Genomic DNA, 20,195 nt, shown 5'->3' with positions numbered 1-20,195 from the left:
TTGGTGGGAGAGGCAGGGTTAGTCTTTCGTTTCAACATAGCTTTGAGTTACACATGATTTCCAAGTGGTTTGGTTTCTTAAAAACATCTTTACATTTGGATTACTTTGTTGGTTTTTTGTTTACAGAACTTCTGATTACGCTTGTGGAAAATGAGAGGAGGAGAGGGAGGGAGCTGTATTGATTATATTGTATTGATGGAAAGAGTTTTGTGTCCAATTGTGTCTTAATGTTTTTTGTTTTTTTTTGTATATTTTGTATATTTTGTTTGTAAGTTTTTTCTAATTGTGTGCCTTTGGACCGAAGTAAAAAAACAAAAAACAAAGACCCATCTCTTTTCTCTTTATTTTACAGAATGGCAACTTGAGACAGATTTATATTATACATAAATTTACACATGTATTTAATAATGTAAATATTAGTAATAAACTAAATTGCACTATTTCATGTTTCATGTACCTTATAAATATTGACATCATTACTGTGTGTGTGTATGGGTATACCTAGTACTTTACCTGTCTAGTCTACTTAATATACTATTTTCTTAATAAACTCCGTGGCTATAATTTTTCACAAGTATGCAGTTAAATAGCCGCATCCCTGAAGTTTATGACACACCAAGCCGTTTGAAAATCGGTTGAAAACTGAGCAAAATATAGTTATTTCAGCACTACATGCACAATAGACTTTAATGTTATAACTGGGCGAGCGGTCCTGTCCTAAGATGGCCGCCGTGTGACGTCGTCGGGTCCCATTGGCTCTCAGCGCCGGTAAGCTATCTAGCCTTTCTATACATGTCTATGATTCAGAGTCCATATAAACTAAACTCTATTCCGTGTTTTAGTTCTCGCTCCTGCTGCCTCTAGCGTCTCTTCCGCTTCCGCTCAGCTCACAGGAGGCTGTGTGCTCACATCCTGTCGCTAAACAAGCTGCTATTAACTCAATGTTCATCATTTGTTCGCCTGTTGCTTTTTAAAGCATCATATAATATTTCTATGCAGCACTGAATAACAGTTAGACGCCCGTGCTTCAACCCTGTATTTTTAAAGGTACTTTTTACTCGTACCTTTAATCTCAAAGTGATCTCGTTGAACTCACCTTACATACATATATAAATAATCAGGTTCACTTCTAGGGGGTTTTTACATGCACCTCCTTATTGAATAAATTTTTCCTTAAAACTGTATGCTGTGGGATAGTAATAAACCAAGGACACACACACACACACACACACACACCGGCATATAATGTATGTTCTTTATTACAAATCACATTTCTGTTGACTTTTATACACAAAATGTGTAAGGTTAGCACTGCCCCCTTGTGGTAAACTACTGCCTTTACAAGTTTGTTATTAACGCTATTGGATCAAGTGCAATCTAACAGATTTTTCGAACAATGAAAAACTGAACTTTATTACAGTGCAACTGAGATTCTAACAAAAGTCATTATCAAGGATCTCCAGTGACCAGTACTACAGTCAAACAAACAGCAGACACAAACTCAACACAAATGAAAGGTGAACATGATTTAAAAAAATCATATACTGTCCAGTCTGTTGCATATTAATGAAATGACAATTTTTGCTCTTTGATGTTCATGACTGCAGTTATAAACCATTTCTGAAATCAAACATACTGCAGCTGGAATATTAATTAGTCTTTTAGATGAAGAAAAGTGTTTGTATTTGATTATTTAACCTATGTAACATTATTAAAGACATTTCTCTACTCTTAAAAATAAATATAAAAACTTTACAGTTAATAAAAAGAGGAGGGAAAAGTTACACACTGAGTGAAGTGGTTAAGAGTGCATTGGTTGCAATAGTTCTTCTCTGTATCAATGTTAAGAAATCCTAACAAAGTCATTCCAGTTTATTTGTGTGCTCAGTGGCCCATAGAGACTAACACACTAAAACACACCAGCCCTGAAATGCCACATACATTTGTGAAGTACACGAATACAAGGATCACTGTAGCCATCTGGTGATGTGGACACTTTCCACTGCATTTCCCACAATGCATCTAAAGTCTGATCTTGCCTGAAACGATGTGGTCATACAGCTGTGCAGTGAGGGGCATGTAGGTTTTCCTCGAAGCGTCCAGGAAGAAGAGCGGCTGCTGGACTGTATCCGGACTGAAGCCCTGCTGCACCAGTCTGCCCTTCTGCTGCTTGAACGTATCCGTCACGTCTAAGGAAGTCTGCGGAGGACAAAAGCAGGAAAACACATGAAGACAATAGGCAATGCCACTGCAGGCAGCATGAATGTGCAAGAGCACACACACACAGACACACACACACACACTCGCTCACACCCTCTCACTCAATCGCATATACACAAACCCACACACGCACTCACTCGCATAACCGCACACACCCACTCACTCGCATAACCACACACACACACTCACTCGCATACACACACACACGCACTCACTCGCATACACACACACACACTCTCATTCGAACGCATATACACTCACACCCACCCTCACTCACTCGCACTCCCACTCCCTCGCATATACAACCACACACACACACTGGGGCGGCAGTGGCTCAGTGGTTCATGTAGGTTGTCTACAAACCGGAAGGTTGGTGGTTCAATCCCCGGCTCCACCTGACCAAGTGTCGAGGTGTCCTTGAGCAAGACACCTAACCCCAGCTGCTCCCGACGAGCTGGATGGCCTTGAATGGCTGACACCAATGCTCTCGCTCGCTCAACCTCACGCTCTCGGTCACACCCACGCTCACACACACTCGCTCACCCTCACACACACTCGCTCACCCTCACGCTCTCGCTCGCTCACCCTCACGCTCTCGCCCACGCTCACACCCACGCTCTCGCACCCTCACGCTCACACTCTCGCTCGCTCACCCTCACACACGCTCTCGCTCACACCCATGCTATCGCTCGCTCACCCTCACACGCTCGCTCACCCTCACGCTCGCTCACCCTCACACGCTCGCTCACCCTCACGCTCGCTCACCCTCACACGCTCGCTCACCCTCACGCTCGCTCACCCTCACACCCACGCTCTCGCTCGCTCACCCTCACACCCATGCTCTCGCTCGCCCACCCTCACACACTCGCTCACCCTCACACACGCTCTCGCTCACACCCACGCTCTCGCTCGCTTACCCTCACACACGCTCTCGCTCACACCCATGCTATCGCTCGCACCCATGCTATCGCTCGCTCACCCTCACACTCACGCTCGCTCACGCTCTCACTCGCTCATTCTCACACCCACGCTCTCGCTCGCTCACCCTCACACCCACGCTCTCGCTCGCTCACCCTCACGCTCTCGCCCACGCTCACACCCACGCTCTCGCACCCTCACGCTCACTCTCGCTCACCCTCACACACGCTCTCGCTCACACTCACACCCACGCTCTCGCACCCTCACGCTCACACTCTCGCTCGCTCACCCTCACACACGCTCTCGCTCACACCCACGCTCTCGCTCGCTCACCCTCACACACGCTCTCGCTCACACCCAAGCTATCGCTCGCTCACCCTCACACACGCTCTCGCTCACACCCACGCTCTTGCTGACACCCATGCTATCGCTCGCTCACACTCACGCTCGCGCTCGCTCACCTTCACACCCATGCCCTCGCTCGCTCACGCTCTCGCTCACACCCACGCTCTCGCTCGCCCACCCTCACACACTCGCTCACCCTCACACACGCTCTCGCTCACACCCACGCTCTCGCTCGCTCACCCTCACACACGCCCTCGCTCACACCCTCGCACCCATGCTATCGCTCGCTCACCCTCACACTCACGCTCGCTCACGCTCTCGCTCGCTCACCCTCACGCTCTCGCTCGCTCACCCTCACACCCACGCTCTCGCTCGCTCACCCTCACACCCACGCTCTCGCTCGCTCACCCTCACACTCACGCTCGCTTACGCTCTCGCTCGCTCACGCACTCGCTCACACCCATGCTCTCGCTCGCTCACACGCTCTTGCTCACACGCTCTCGCTCGCTCACCCTCACACTCACGCTCGCTCACGCTCTTGCTCACACGCTCTCGCTCGCTCACGCTCTTGCTCACACGCTCTCACTCGCTCACCCTCACGCTCTCGCTCGCTCACGCTCTTGCTCACACGCTCTCGCTCGCTCACCCTCACGCTCTCGCTCGCTCACCCTCACGCTCTCGCTCGCTCACCCTCACGCTCGCTCACGCTCTTGCTCACACGCTCTCGCTCGCTCACCCTCACACTCACACTCACACTCACGCTCTTGCTCACACGCTCTCGCTCACTCACCCTCACGCTCGCTCACGCTCTTGCTCACACGCTCTCGCTCACCCTCACGCTCTCGCTCGCTCACCCTCACGCTCTCGCTCGCTCGCTCACTCTCACGCTCTCGCTCACACCCACGCTCTCGCTCACACCCACGCTCTCGCTCACACCCACGCTCGCCCTCACACACACTCTCGCTCACACCCACGCTCTCGCTCTCGCTCACACCCACGCTCTCGCTCACACCCACGCTCTCGCTCTCGCTCACACCCACGCTCTCGCTCGCTCGCCCTCACACACGCTCTCGCTCACACCCACGCTCTCGCTCGCTCACCCTCACACACGCTCTCGCTCACACCCACGCTATCGCTCGCTCACCCTCACACACGCTCTCGCTCACACCCATGCTATCGCTCGCTCACCCTCACACTCACGCTCGCTCACGCTCTCGCTCGCTCACCCTCACGCTCTCTCACCCTCACACCCACGCTCTCGCTCACTCACCCTCACACCCATGCTCTCGCTCGCTCACGCTCTCGCTCACACCCAAGCTCTCGCTCGCTCACCCTCACACACTCGCTCACCCTCACACCCACGCTCTCGCTCGCTCACCCACGCTCTCGCTCACCCTCACACACGCTCTCGCTCACACCCACGCTCTCGCTCACACCCACGCTCTCGCTCACCCTCACACTCGCTCTCGCTCGCTCACCCTCACGCTCTCTCACCCTCACACCCACGCTCTCGCTCGCTCACCCTCACACTCAAGCTCGCTCATGCTCTCGCTCGCTCACGCTCTCGCTCGCTCACACGCTCTTGCTCACCCGCTCTCGCTCGCTCACCCTCACACTCACGGTCGCTCACGCTCTTGCTCACAGGCTCTCGCTCGCTCACGCTCTTGCTCACACGCTCTCGCTCACACCCACGCTCTCGCTCGCTCACGCTCTCTCACACCCACGCTCTCGCTCGCTCACGCTCTTGCTCACACACTCTCGCTCACACGCTCTCGCTCGCTCACCCTCACGCTCCCTCACGCTCTTGCTCACACGCTCTCGCTCACACCCACGCTCTCGCTCGCTCACGCTCTCTCACACCCACGCTCTCGCTCGCTCATGCTCTTGCTCACACACTCTCGCTCACACGCTCTCGCTCGCTCACCCTCACGCTCCCTCACGCTCTTGCTCACACGCTCTCGCTCACACCCACGCTCTCGCTCGCTCACGCTCTCTCACACCCATGCTCTCGCTCGCTCACGCTCTTGCTCACACGCTCTCGCTCACACCCACGCTCTCACTCGCTCACGCTCTCTCACACCCACGCTCTCGCTCGCTCACGCTCTTGCTCACACACTCTCGCTCACACGCTCTCGCTCGCTCACCCTCACGCTCTTGCTCACACGCTCTCGCTCACACCCACGCTCTCGCTCGCTCACGCTCTCTCACACCCACGCTCTCGCTCGCTCACGCTCTTGCTCACACACTCTCGCTCACACGCTCTCGCTCGCTCACCCTCACGCTCCCTCACGCTCTTGCTCACACGCTCTCGCTCACACCCACGCTCTCGCTCGCTCACGCTCTCTCACACCCACGCTCACGCTCACGCTCTTGCTCACACACTCTCGCTCACACGCTCTCGCTCGCTCACCCTCACGCTCTCGCTCACATGCTCTCGCTCACACCCACGCTCACGCTCTCTCACACCCATGCTCTCGCTCGCTCACGCTCTTGCTCACACGCTCTCGCTCACACCCACGCTCTCGCTCGCTCACGCTCTCTCACACCCACGCTCTCGCTCGCTCACGCTCTTGCTCACACGCTCTCGCTCGCTCACCCTCACACTCTCGCTCGCTCACGCTCTCTCACACCCACGCTCTCGCTCGCTCACGCTCTTGCTCACAGGCTCTCGCTCGCTCACCCTCACGCTCTCGCTCGCTCACCCTCACGCTCTCGCTCGCTCACGCTCGCTCACACGCTCTCGCTCGCTCACCCTCACGCTCACCCTCACGCTCTCGCTCGCTCACGCTCTTGCTCACACGCTCTCGCTCGCTCACCCTCACACTCACTCATGCTCTTGCTCACACGCTCTCGCTCGCTCACCCTCACGCTCTCGCTCGCTCACGCTCTTGCTCACACGCTCTCGCTCACACCCACGCTCTCGCTCGCTCACGCTCTCTCACACCCACGCTCTCGCTCGCTCACGCTCTTGCTCACACACTCTCGCTCACACGCTCTCGCTCGCTCACCCTCACGCTCCCTCACGCTCTTGCTCACACGCTCTCGCTCACACCCACGCTCACGCTCTCTCACACCCACGCTCTCGCTCGCTCATGCTCTTGCTCACACACTCTCGCTCACACGCTCTCGCTCGCTCACCCTCACGCTCCTGCTCACACGCTCTCGCTCACACCCACGCTCTCGCTCGCTCACGCTCTCTCACACCCATGCTCTCGCTCGCTCACGCTCTTGCTCACACGCTCTCGCTCACACCCACGCTCTCACTCGCTCACGCTCTCTCACACCCACGCTCTCGCTCGCTCACGCTCTTGCTCACACACTCTCGCTCACACGCTCTCGCTCGCTCACCCTCACGCTCTTGCTCACACGCTCTCGCTCACACCCACGCTCTCGCTCGCTCACGCTCTCTCACACCCACGCTCTCGCTCGCTCACGCTCTTGCTCACACACTCTCGCTCACACGCTCTTGCTCACACGCTCTCGCTCGCTCACCCTCACGCTCCCTCACGCTCTTGCTCACACGCTCTCGCTCACACCCACGCTCTCGCTCGCTCACGCTCTCTCACACCCACGCTCACGCTCACGCTCTTGCTCACACACTCTCGCTCACACGCTCTCGCTCGCTCACCCTCACGCTCTCGCTCACATGCTCTCGCTCACACCCACGCTCACGCTCTCTCACGCTCTTGCTCACACGCTCTCGCTCACACCCACGCTCTCGCTCGCTCACGCTCTCTCACACCCACGCTCTCGCTCGCTCACGCTCTTGCTCACACACTCTCGCTCACACGCTCTCGCTCGCTCACCCTCACGCTCTTGCTCACACGCTCTCGCTCACACCCACGCTCTCGCTCGCTCACGCTCTCTCTCACACCCACGCTCTCGCTCGCTCACGCTCTCTCACACCCACGCTCTCACACGCTCTCGCTCGCTCACCCTCACGCTCCCTCACGCTCTTGCTCACACGCTCTCGCTCACACCCACGCTCTCTCTCACACCCACGCTCTCGCTCGCTCACGCTCTCTCACACCCACGCTCTCGCTCGCTCACCCTCACGCTCCCTCACGCTCTTGCTCACACGCTCTCGCTCACACCCACGCTCTCGCTCGCTCACGCTCTCTCACACCCACGCTCTCGCTCGCTCACGCTCTTGCTCACACACTCTCGCTCACACGCTCTCGCTCGCTCACCCTCACGCTCTCGCTCACACGCTCTCGCTCGCTCACGCTCTCTCACACCCACGCTTTCGCTCGCTCACGCTCTTGCTCACACACTCTCGCTCGCTCACCCTCACGCTCCCTCACGCTCTTGCTCACACGCTCTCGCTCACACCCACGCTCTCGCTCGCTCACGCTCTCTCACACCCACGCTCTCGCTCGCTCACGCTCTTGCTCACACACTCTCGCTCACACGCTCTCGCTCGCTCACCCTCACGCTCCCTCACGCTCTTGCTCACACGCTCTCGCTCACACCCACGCTCTCCCTCGCTCACGCTCTTGCTCACACACTCTCGCTCACACGCTCTCGCTCGCTCACGCTCTCTCACACCCATGCTCTCGCTCGCTCACGCTCTTGCTCACACGCTCTCGCTCACACCCACGCTCTCGCTCGCTCACGCTCTCTCACACCCACGCTCTCGCTCGCTCACGCTCTTGCTCACACACTCTCGCTCACACGCTCTCGCTCGCTCACCCTCACGCTCCCTCACGCTCTCGCTCACACGCTCTCGCTCACACCCACGCTCTCGCTCGCTCACGCTCTTGCTCACACACTCTCGCTCACACGCTCTCGCTCGCTCACGCTCTCACACCCATGCTCTCGCTCGCTCACACTCTTGCTCACACGCTCTCGCTCACACCCACGCTCTCGCTCACACGCTCTCGCTCGCTCACCCTCACACTCACTCATGCTCTTGCTCACACGCTCTCGCTCGCTCACCCTCACGCTCTCGCTCGCTCACGCTCTTGCTCACACGCTCTCGCTCACACCCACGCTCTCGCTCGCTCACGCTCTCTCACACCCACGCTCTCGCTCGCTCACGCTCTTGCTCACACACTCTCGCTCACACGCTCTCGCTCGCTCACCCTCACGCTCCCTCACGCTCTTGCTCACACGCTCTCGCTCACACCCACGCTCACGCTCTCTCACACCCACGCTCTCGCTCGCTCATGCTCTTGCTCACACACTCTCGCTCACACGCTCTCGCTCGCTCACCCTCACGCTCCTGCTCACACGCTCTCGCTCACACCCACGCTCTCGCTCGCTCACGCTCTCTCACACCCATGCTCTCGCTCGCTCACGCTCTTGCTCACACGCTCTCGCTCACACCCACGCTCTCACTCGCTCACGCTCTCTCACACCCACGCTCTCGCTCGCTCACGCTCTTGCTCACACACTCTCGCTCACACGCTCTCGCTCGCTCACCCTCACGCTCTTGCTCACACGCTCTCGCTCACACCCACGCTCTCGCTCGCTCACGCTCTCTCACACCCACGCTCTCGCTCGCTCACGCTCTTGCTCACACACTCTCGCTCACACGCTCTTGCTCACACGCTCTCGCTCGCTCACCCTCACGCTCCCTCACGCTCTTGCTCACACGCTCTCGCTCACACCCACGCTCTCGCTCGCTCACGCTCTCTCACACCCACGCTCACGCTCACGCTCTTGCTCACACACTCTCGCTCACACGCTCTCGCTCGCTCACCCTCACGCTCTCGCTCACATGCTCTCGCTCACACCCACGCTCACGCTCTCTCACGCTCTTGCTCACACGCTCTCGCTCACACCCACGCTCTCGCTCGCTCACGCTCTCTCACACCCACGCTCTCGCTCGCTCACGCTCTTGCTCACACACTCTCGCTCACACGCTCTCGCTCGCTCACCCTCACGCTCTTGCTCACACGCTCTCGCTCACACCCACGCTCTCGCTCGCTCACGCTCTCTCTCACACCCACGCTCTCGCTCGCTCACGCTCTCTCACACCCACGCTCTCACACGCTCTCGCTCGCTCACCCTCACGCTCCCTCACGCTCTTGCTCACACGCTCTCGCTCACACCCACGCTCTCGCTCGCTCACGCTCTCTCTCACACCCACGCTCTCGCTCGCTCACGCTCTCTCACACCCACGCTCTCGCTCGCTCACCCTCACGCTCCCTCACGCTCTTGCTCACACGCTCTCGCTCACACCCACGCTCTCGCTCGCTCACGCTCTCTCACACCCACGCTCTCGCTCGCTCACGCTCTTGCTCACACACTCTCGCTCACACGCTCTCGCTCGCTCACCCTCACGCTCTCGCTCACACGCTCTCGCTCGCTCACGCTCTCTCACACCCACGCTTTCGCTCGCTCACGCTCTTGCTCACACACTCTCGCTCGCTCACCCTCACGCTCCCTCACGCTCTTGCTCACACGCTCTCGCTCACACCCACGCTCTCGCTCGCTCACGCTCTCTCACACCCACGCTCTCGCTCGCTCACGCTCTTGCTCACACACTCTCGCTCACACGCTCTCGCTCGCTCACCCTCACGCTCCCTCACGCTCTTGCTCACACGCTCTCGCTCACACCCACGCTCTCCCTCGCTCACGCTCTTGCTCACACACTCTCGCTCACACGCTCTCGCTCGCTCACGCTCTCTCACACCCATGCTCTCGCTCGCTCACGCTCTTGCTCACACGCTCTCGCTCACACCCACGCTCTCGCTCGCTCACGCTCTCTCACACCCACGCTCTCGCTCGCTCACGCTCTTGCTCACACACTCTCGCTCACACGCTCTCGCTCGCTCACCCTCACGCTCCCTCACGCTCTCGCTCACACGCTCTCGCTCACACCCACGCTCTCGCTCGCTCACGCTCTTGCTCACACACTCTCGCTCACACGCTCTCGCTCGCTCACGCTCTCACACCCATGCTCTCGCTCGCTCACACTCTTGCTCACACGCTCTCGCTCACACCCACGCTCTCGCTCGCTCACGCTCTCTCACACCCACGCTCTCGCTCGCTCACGCTCTTGCTCACACACTCTCGCTCACACGCTCTCGCTCGCTCACCCTCACGCTCCCTCACGCTCTCGCTCACACGCTCTCGCTCACACCCACGCTCTCGCTCGCTCACGCTCTCTCACACCCACGCTCTCGCTCGCTCACGCTCTTGCTCACACACTCTCGCTCACACGCTCTAGCTCGCTCACCCTCACGCTCCCTCACGCTCTCGCTCACATGCTCTCGCTCACACCCACGCTCTCGCTAACACAGGGTGTGGTTTCATCAGAAAGCACAGAAGCATGATCAGTACTTTCAGAGCTGCTGTCTTGTTTTTAAACACAGACAAGGATCAGTCGGTAATGTGAACAGTGTTATATATCAGAATTAATGACATCTCAACATTTTCTTTGGTCACCTTTGCTTTAGATTGAGCCCATGATGATGAAGACATTACCAGAACTGGGGTCAAAGGTGATCTGTGTTGTTGTTGTAGTGTGCAACAGTGCCTGCCCACTTTTCCAGCGGACTTGCTTCCTCAACTATTGTTCCTATTAATTTTTCCCATAGGAGGTCTTTGTTAAAGAACTTTCTATTCTTTGATTGGTGGACTGTTTTTGCAGAATCATGGGTATGGTCATTTTTCACCAGGAACTTTGATGTTAAAATAAGTTGAAATAATGTAGAGTTATTAATAAAGGCGGTGCTCACAGCTGGTCTCAGTCCAGGTGTAAGATACACTCAAAGATAGTGCTCAATGCTGAAAAGATGTGGAAACAGGGTCCGAAACATTTTCTGATCACAGAAGACTCACGTAAATACACTTTCAAAACTTTCTGAGAAACTTGTGTGTCTGGTCTGACGGATCAACTTCTGTCTGAATCAGAGATAAGGAGATATAAAGCTGAAGTACCTGCACTCTCAGAAAACATGGCCATGCGTACGGAGGAAGAGTGTGGAGAAGATGACTGTAGAACCTCTCTCCATCCAATCCATGACCGTCCTTCAACACCACAGCAGCCATCCCTGCTCGACCCTCGTATCCTGCCAAAAACATCAGCCGTCAGTCACACCACGTCCAGTGCTCCACTTCTCATCTCCAGCACACCTGGAAACTTATGAAATCTGTTTAACGGTTCATTTAATAATAATTTAAAAACATGATTTAAAAAATAGACAGCAAAGCATATACTACAGAGCAGCAGTGTAAATCTTTACTCCAGCAGTTTTAGACACAGCCGGAGACTCAAGGCACCTGGGACAGTGACCCCGTACACACTGACGTCCAGCAGGAAGTCCAGACACCCCAGCACCTCAGACACCTCCGTGGTGGACACGTTTTCTCCTTTCCACCTGCAAACCAGCAAAACAGCATGATCAGTGTTGATCAACCACGGTCCAATGAGGTCAGTGTGCAAATAACATCACAGAGAGCCAGACAAGATCATTTTGACCTTTCTTAGGATGTGAAGACTACAAGCATAGCAAATGGACCATTTGAGTTCATATTTCACATGCTTAAGCCAGTCAGCATCAGAGAAGTGACTTCCAACAGACAGATAAAGGTCTGTAAAGCACTCCTTCATGAGCACAATTAATGCCAAGCCTTGATCAAGAACTCACGTTAAACATCATTAGTCAGCTTGACACATCTGGATCACTCCAATCAGAAAGAAGGGCAAGGTTGAACTGACGGCGATGGACGAGTGCAGGAGGTTATCCTTTACCAAAAAGTAGTATACTTCAAGTTTATTTTACAAAGTACACTTAAGTAAAGTTCAAGTATATTGTAAGTATACTTTATGTAGCAAATATACAAATATCAGTGTTCTAGTAGTATACTTGTGAGGGTTACGGTTTCAATACTCTTGGCACTAAATTGGCCCTCTTTCTAGTATATAAAAGTATACCTTAAATATAACAGGAGCAAACTGTGAGTACACAACTAGTTTCCTCTCTGTTTGTAGTTTGTACTTCAATTATACTAAAAGTGAACTTATATACTGATAGTTTACTAATTAAATACTTTGTACACTCTGAAGTATAGTATTGTACACTAGTTTAATAGTTTTATACTGCAAGTATAATCATAAGTTTTCTTTAAGTGAACTTTACATCATTCTTTACGTATGTTACTATGTCCCTATTTAGGTTTTAATGTGTATATATTTTGTTACATGAATATCTGAACATACAAAACATCCAAAGAAAGAACAAAAACATTTTATTCTAGCTTCATTTGTTCTTTTTTTGAAACACTTTAATGTGTTTAATAAAAAAATTGAACAAAGCTGAAAAAGACTATGAATTGGATTCAGAATGATAATCAGAATGTAAGCTTGACTGTAATTATTACCTCTTCATCGATCGACATTTTATTCCATAACGTGACAGTTTTGATGCCGTTTCATGTCAGATGATGGTGTTACATGTGTTAGTATCTGGTGTTTCTTTTTTCTTCTTCACTTTTGTTTTTGGGAAATTCTGTACAGAAGATGTGTACTAGCGCCCTCTAGCGTATAACAATGAAAACACAGATTCTAGGAGTATAGCTCAAATATACTTAGAATTTTTGTCAGTCAGTCAAGTATACTTAAATGTCATTTGAGGAGTACATAAAGCCCATTTCTGAGAAGAACATAAAGTAACTAATACTAATAGCACACTTGTATAAACTATTTTTTTGTAAGGGATATCTCAGGCAGGTTTATTTGTAGCATGTGGATACTCAACACTGATTGGGTGAATTTAAGTTTTAAGTCTGCTCTAAACTAATGTGCTGCCTCACAGCACTCACACACAGCGCTGAACCCAGAGCGGAGGAGAAATAACACTCACGTACTCTGCTGTACAGGCTTGAGATGGAAAACACAATTCATCAGTACTGCCAGAACCCGTTTTGGCTCACGGTGTCCCTTCCTGTACAGCAGTGTTTTATGTTTTCATGCACACAGTGAGGAATACTTTATTACTCTTTGTTCTGAGAGTGCTGTGAGAAGAAAAGGTCTAAACTGTCAGTCGATCCTCAGCGGTGATGAACCTCCACTAGACCTTTCTAAAGAATCACCGTGAATGTAGTCTACACAGGGTGTGTATGTTCAGATGTGTGTGTGTGTGTGTGTCAAAAGTTACATGAAATAAAGACCTGAATGTGTCTCCAATCCTGTCTTTGAAGTAGACGAAGTCTCTGTGGTCCTGAAGCATCAGATCTCCGGTGTTGAAGTACACATCTCCGCTCTTGAAGACGTCCCTCAGCAGCTTCTTCTCTGACATGGCTTTATCGCCCGCGTATCCCAGGAAAGGGTTGGTGAACATCACTGGAGCCACCAGTAACCCTGCTTCCCCTGAAAACACACCAGCCTGGGCTGAGCACATCACCACTCGCTCAAAACACCTTCTGATCTCACATCTGTCTTCAGGTCATTCTCTCCACTTCTCCTCATATTTCACAAAACTATTTTTGCAAACCGGCATAAACATGTTAGAAAGGTAATATCACTCCTGACAGGTTCCCTTCCAGTGATCCGGTCTCCTCACAGTCACACAGCAGCGCTCTAGCTAGCATGGACAGTGGTCTGCTCTTAAATATTAATGTATATATTAAAGCAGATATGATGATCTCACCTTTACTCACTTTAATGCAGTGTCCTGTGTCTGTCCGGATGGGATCATATGTTTGTGGATCACATTTTAAAAACTCAAACGGCAAACTGAGCTGAAATAAAACAGAGAAAAGGTCCACATCGGAGAAATACAGTTCACATTTCTGAATGAACTGCAATTCCTCTTTGAACCTCATTTTTTACATGTTTATTAAACAGTTAATCAATTAAAACCAGACCTTATTGAAATAACTGGCTCGCCCAATCGGTCCAATTTCATCAGTGTAATTAACAAAGCCAATACTGGCCTCCGTTAAACCATACGCTTCACGAATTTGTATTTTTCCAAAACGCCTGAGAAACTGCTTCCAAACATCAGCTCTGAGACCACTTCCTGCGGCGAGGCGCACTTTATGAGCCACTTCCTCTGCAGTCTAGAAAGGAATTGGTATGAAAATAAGCCAAAGATTAAAAGCAACATTTTCTACTATTCCATCAACACTAACACAATAAAATCTAACCTTTGACAAAACAATGTAAACTAGAAACAATGATACAGCACATATCTCAGAGTGTAGTACCTTTGGTTGATTGACCAGATATCGACAGAGTTCTCCAATATACTGAAACACAGTAATGTCATACTTCACACAGTCCTTCCAAAACTGGCTGGCAGAGAACTTCCTCTTCAGAACACACGTGGCCCCTGAAAGCATCAGGGTTACATTGAGCCTGACTCTTCTGTCCATGTGTGTAAACAGCAGGTCTATAGCCTCTCACAGCTGTGATGTGTTTGGCTGATCATACCGAGCTCGATGCAGCCGCCGATGCCGAGCAGAGACGCAGACATGTGATAGAGCGGCAGCGTCAGATAGACTCGGTCATGGGCGCCAGCGCCACACAGACGCAGGAAGGCCATGCACATCACCGCTTTGATGTGACTGATCCGAGCAGCCTTGGGCAGGCCTGAGGAACACAAACTGAGATCTAGAACTGTATTACACGACTACGAACAGGCTGGAGATGATGCTGATCTGAGGGGTCTGTGAACAAGGGCCAATAGGATTACTCAGGGAAATACTTTTCATATAAAGTAGTGCAACAGTAAAATAAATCTTTAATAAAAATGTAGCATGTGAACAAATAATTAACATTTGATCAAATTAATAACTGCACCAGCTTTATTTAATTGTGCTTTTCCAATATCCCTTACCAAAAAATTGTATACTTCCAAGTTTATTTTACAAAGTACACATAAGTAAAGTTCAAAATTATTTTTATATATACTTTATGTAGCAAATATACAAATATCAGTGTTCTAGTAGTATACTTGTGAGGGTTACGGTTTCAATACTCTTGGCACTAAATTGGCCCTCTTTCTAGTATATAAAAGTATACCTTAAATATAACAGGAGCAAACTGTGAGTACACAACTAGTTTCCTCTCTGTTTGTAGTTTGTACTTCAATTATACTAAAAGTGAACTTATATACTGATAGTTTACTAATTAAATACTTTGTACACTCTGAAGTATAGTATTGTACACTAGTTTAATAGTTTTATACTGCAAGTATAATCATAAGTTTTCTTTAAGTTGACTTTACACCAGGGTTCCTCCAATCTTGTCCTGGAGGGCAATGCTGTAACCCTGATCAAACTCAGCTAGCGGTGATCCTCTGATGATCCTGAAGACACGGATCAGCTCAGCTGTGTTTGATCAGGGTTACAGCTCAACTCTGCAGGAAAGTGGAGGATCCCTGCTTTACATCATACTTTACGTATGCTACTATGTCCCCGTTTAGGTTTGAATTTGTATAAAATTATTTTATTTCATGAGTATCTTAACATGCAAAACTTGTAGACAAAAACATTTTATTCAACCTTATGCATTATTTTTATAACACCATAATGTGGGTAAGTTTCATAAAAAATAAAGAAATAACATTTTGAACAAAAAGACTATGAATTGGATTCAGAATGATAATCTACTGTAAAATAAGTGAGTCTAGGAGTATAGCTCAAATAGATTTAGTATTTTTGCAAGTATAAGTCAAGTATATTAAATGTCATTTTAAGTATATTTCTGAGAAGTACATAAAAAGTAAACTAAAAGCATACTTTCCTATTTTTATTTCCTATTTTACAGGCATTCATTTACAGTGATGGGTCAGAAGCGATTTCTGTTTTGATGCCCTTGGTTCATCTGATAATGGCTGCATGATTGGTGATAGCGGTGCATGAGCTCCTGCTACATCAGAGAACTGTAGAGTCCTTACAACTGAGGAACCAGTCCCAGCACTGACCCAGCACCAGATGATCAAGCTGCTGTACTGTACCTGTGGTGCCCGAGGTGAAGATGAACAGGAAGTTGGACATGAGGTTGGGCTGAGGGGCGTCTGTCATGGGCTTCTCTGGAGAGGCTGATTCCAGCTTGTCCAGCAGTGTCCCGACGCTCGGGTGTGTGGAGCTCTCTGCTGCCACCCAAACCTCCAGCCCAGCGTCCAGCAGCGCCTCGTCCACACACCCGATCAAGTCTACAAGCAGACCACGCCATCATGTGCAGGCAGGACGCATCTCACGTGATCAAACAGTAGGACTATAGATGTTATTCAGTGGTGCTCAGAAGTCTACACACCCTTTGTAGAATATGCTAAATGTTCATTATTGTAACAGAATAACAGGGATCATGAACATTGCATGTTATTGTTTATTTAGTGCTGTCCTGAAGAAGCTATTTCACACAACAGATGTTTATATATACACTCCACATGACAAAATAATAACTGAATTTATAAAAATGACCCCGTTCAGAAGTTTACATACCCTTGAATATTAATAGTGTGTGTCATTTTCTGGAGGATTCATGACTGTTTTTCTGTTTTGTGATAGTTGTTTGTGTTTGTCGTGACCTCTGAACCTGCCTGCTGTTCTCCAGCTCCTGCAGATTCTGAGTCAGCCGCACCACAAGGATGCGCTGTTTTCTTTCAAATCACAGCTTACATAAACATAAAAAACATATCTGACACGGTAGAGCGTCAGCTCATATTCTCCAAAATCTTGCTATGGTGATGCGGACAGACATAGGAGACAAATTGTTGAATAAAGTCATTATTTATGTTTTATTCACGTACAAAAAGTATTGTGGTCGCTTCGTAACGTTACGTCTGAACCACTGATGGCAGATGGACTATACTGATGATGCTTTTATATTTTCCGGACCTTGACAGTGTAAAGCCCCTTTCACGCGGCACGTCGAACCCGGAAAACTGCCGGAACATTGCTGGGCCGCCTTCTGTGTGAACGCAAACACGTCCCGGGACTGATCCTGAGTCAGGGATCAGTCCCAGAACGAGCGCTGCGTGAACAAAAGCCAGATCTAATAAAGAGTGTATCGTAGCGATGACGCACATTATCGCTCGACTCTTTTAGCAAGTGTTTTTGAAGGAAGATCAACATTCTCGACTAAACAAATGTGTGCAAACTGTAATGAAGCAGAGATCAGTTAGTTCCTCACTATCCGCGCTGACGCTAAGATCGTTCGCCAGCTTCAAAGTATAACGTGCCTAGCGTTTTCGACTCGTACATTACACGTCACGCCCTGATGTCTCGTGTCGTTACGGGATCTTTACAGGTTGTGTGTGAACACACCCACATATCCCGGGAAATCACTGGGGCAAGTGCAAAATCTAGCGACCCGGGAACAATTGCTGGGACACATTACCCGTGTATCTTCAGGAATGGCAGTGTGAAAGGGGCTTAAGTTACTTGGCAGTCTATGGGACAGTCACAAGCCTCCCAGTTTTCATCCAAAATATCTTAAACTGTGTTTTGAAGATGAACAAAGCTACAAAGGGGGTAAGTTATTAATGACAATATTTTGATTTAGGGGTGGAGTATCCCTTTAAGAGAGGAAGAGAAGGGGTGTGTGTGTGGGGGGGGGGGGGTCACTGCTGGAAAGGGTTCAAATATACAGAATCTGCAGGAGCTGGAGAACAGCAGGCAGGTTCAGAGGTCACGACAAACACAAACAACTATCACAAAACAGAAAAACAGTCATGAATCCTCCAGAAAATGACACACACTATTAATATTCAAGGGTATGTAAACTTCTGAACGGGGTCATTTTTATAAATTCAGTTATTATTTTGTCATGTGGAGTGTATATATAAACATCTGTTGTGTGAAATAGCTTCTTCAGGACAGCACTAAATAAACAATAACATGCAATGTTCATGATCCCTGTTATTCTGTTACAATAATGAACATTTAGCATATTCTACAAAGGGTGTGTAGCACCACTGTATGTTTCATGTAAATGATGTCAATATGGTACTATGTTAAAAGAACTTAATTGTACAGACATTCTGATCTGATTTGTAGACATTTAAGAAGCTCTTATTAAAGTATCTTGATTGCTGCAGGCACACTTTGTCTAGCATTCATATCCTCACAAATTAAATGATCACACGTTAACTTTGTTTTGTTCAGCTTCTAAAGATGGTTTATCCTCAGAACTCAGCAGTCCGTGTGAATGTTTTAACTCAAGCGGACTAATTAGTGTTTATATGTGATTAAATATATATCTATATCCCATAGACTTGATGTTCTGGGTCGATCTCATTATGTCTGTGAAATCATACATTTTGTAATTCACACACACACACACACACACACACACACACTGCTGGTGATACTTGTTCGAAGCTGCAGTGACTTGAGGGCAATCTCTATACTGTAGACTGCAGATGTGTAACGTGTCGCCACATGTGTCTGTGGTCGTGTTCAGAGCTCGCGAGCTCTTCTACCTGCGCGTCGCGTCGCGTTGCGTCGCGTCGCGTCGCTTACCTGGGCCAATGACGAGCGCTTTAGCTCCACAGCTGCGCAAGCAGTGGCGCAGAGACTGGGCTTTGATGTTGAAGTTGAGGAACGCGACCTCGCAGCCCAGTTTCGAGAGTCCGAACCAGACGCAGATGAAGTCCGGCTCGTTGTTCATCAGCAGCGCCACGACATCGCCCTGCTTCACACCGCACTGAGACCGCAACACGTTCGCCAATCTGTTGCTCCGCGCGTCCACGTCCCTGTACGTGAGGGTCTGCTCCTCGAACACCACGAAGGGTTTCTCTGGGATGTTTCTGGCTTGTAGCTCGAAGCACTGAAGATACGTGACGACTCCGCGCTTCATCCTCGCCATCATCGCGCGCCCCACGCGCCGAACTCTCGTGTAATACAGCAAGTCGCCCCAGAAGTAGGGGCAAAACTTCCTCTGAACGAGCAGAAGAGTGAGCAGCCCGACGGCCAGAGTGCTGAAGGCCCAGCTCATCGTGACGCTGGAGATAACTCTCACACTGATCACAACTGCTTGTGTTGAGCTGGGTGTTTTCAAACTGCTGGATGTTTCTAAATCATGCAATCTAAATGATCCCCCTTACCCAACCCCACCCCTAAACCAACCATCACTATGACGTCAGCCAATCAAGTATCATGGTCTAAAAACACCCTGTTCTGGTAACTCCCATTACTTTCCTGCAGAGACCTATACTTGTGCATTCAGCCCAGATTTAAATACCCTCACGAGCGACTGCGCATGCGCAAGACCTCAGACTCTGTCGCTGTGATTTTGTCAAGACAGACATGTTTATGGCGTTATTTTTGTGCCACAATCCTGAGCGAGTAATTGTACGTTTTGAGCACAGAGAACTATATTTTGCAAGCATATTACATTATATTTTGAACAGAAATAAAAAATTGCAAAAAAATTAACGTGCAGTAATAAATCCTCTCACGCAGTTTACTCAGGTGCTCTCTCACAAACTTATTGTAGGCTAGAAAGGGAAAAATCTAAATTTCTGGTCAAATTTGGCACTAAAAAAATACTGTATACCCATATGTAAAAAAGTGTGCTAGTTTGTGCAAGTACCATTGTATGTGCTTTGTGTATGGAAAAACTATACTATACTAAACTATACTATATCATATTATTAAGAATATTTTAACTACGACCAACAGCACAAATAAAATACAATAGAGTAAAGATAAAAATAAAATAAACTCACTTTCAGGGTTTTTTAGGGAGGTCTAACGTTAGATTTTAGGTAGCCTACAGAAATTAAAGTAATCAAATGTAAAATAGAATT

General features: G+C 50.0%; 1 protein-coding gene across 1 annotated transcript; it reads right to left on the bottom strand.

The window, feature by feature from the left end:
* Positions 1-1,659: 1,659 nt before the first annotated feature.
* Positions 1,660-19,647, bottom strand: LOC132157550 (long-chain fatty acid transport protein 6). Its single transcript, XM_059566923.1, has 11 exons — positions 19,634-19,647; positions 18,907-19,445; positions 16,398-16,595; positions 14,870-15,028; positions 14,644-14,768; positions 14,302-14,496; positions 14,085-14,175; positions 13,606-13,804; positions 11,716-11,813; positions 11,374-11,504; positions 1,660-2,199 (listed from the first exon to the last, which is right to left on the bottom strand). The coding sequence occupies exons 1-11, from the start codon at positions 19,645-19,647 to the stop codon at positions 2,023-2,025; spliced, it is 1,926 nt and encodes a 641-aa protein (XP_059422906.1). The 3' UTR covers positions 1,660-2,022.
* Positions 19,648-20,195: the final 548 nt, after the last annotated feature.

Source organism: Carassius carassius, chromosome 14, assembly GCF_963082965.1.
Source record: "Carassius carassius chromosome 14, fCarCar2.1, whole genome shotgun sequence".
NCBI lineage: Eukaryota > Metazoa > Chordata > Actinopteri > Cypriniformes > Cyprinidae > Carassius > Carassius carassius.
This window is presented reverse-complemented; position numbering and strand designations above follow the sequence as displayed.

Excerpts from the sequence above, each read along its gene's own strand:
- LOC132157550 (XM_059566923.1), bottom strand. Across the intron at positions 11,814-13,605 it reads AGGATTGGAGACACATTCAG|GTGGAAAGGAGAAAACGTGT; the intron begins GTCTTTATTTCA and ends GCTGGTTTGCAG. Across the intron at positions 2,200-11,373 it reads CATGTTTTCTGAGAGTGCAG|ACTTCCTTAGACGTGACGGA; the intron begins GTACTTCAGCTT and ends TGTCCTCCGCAG.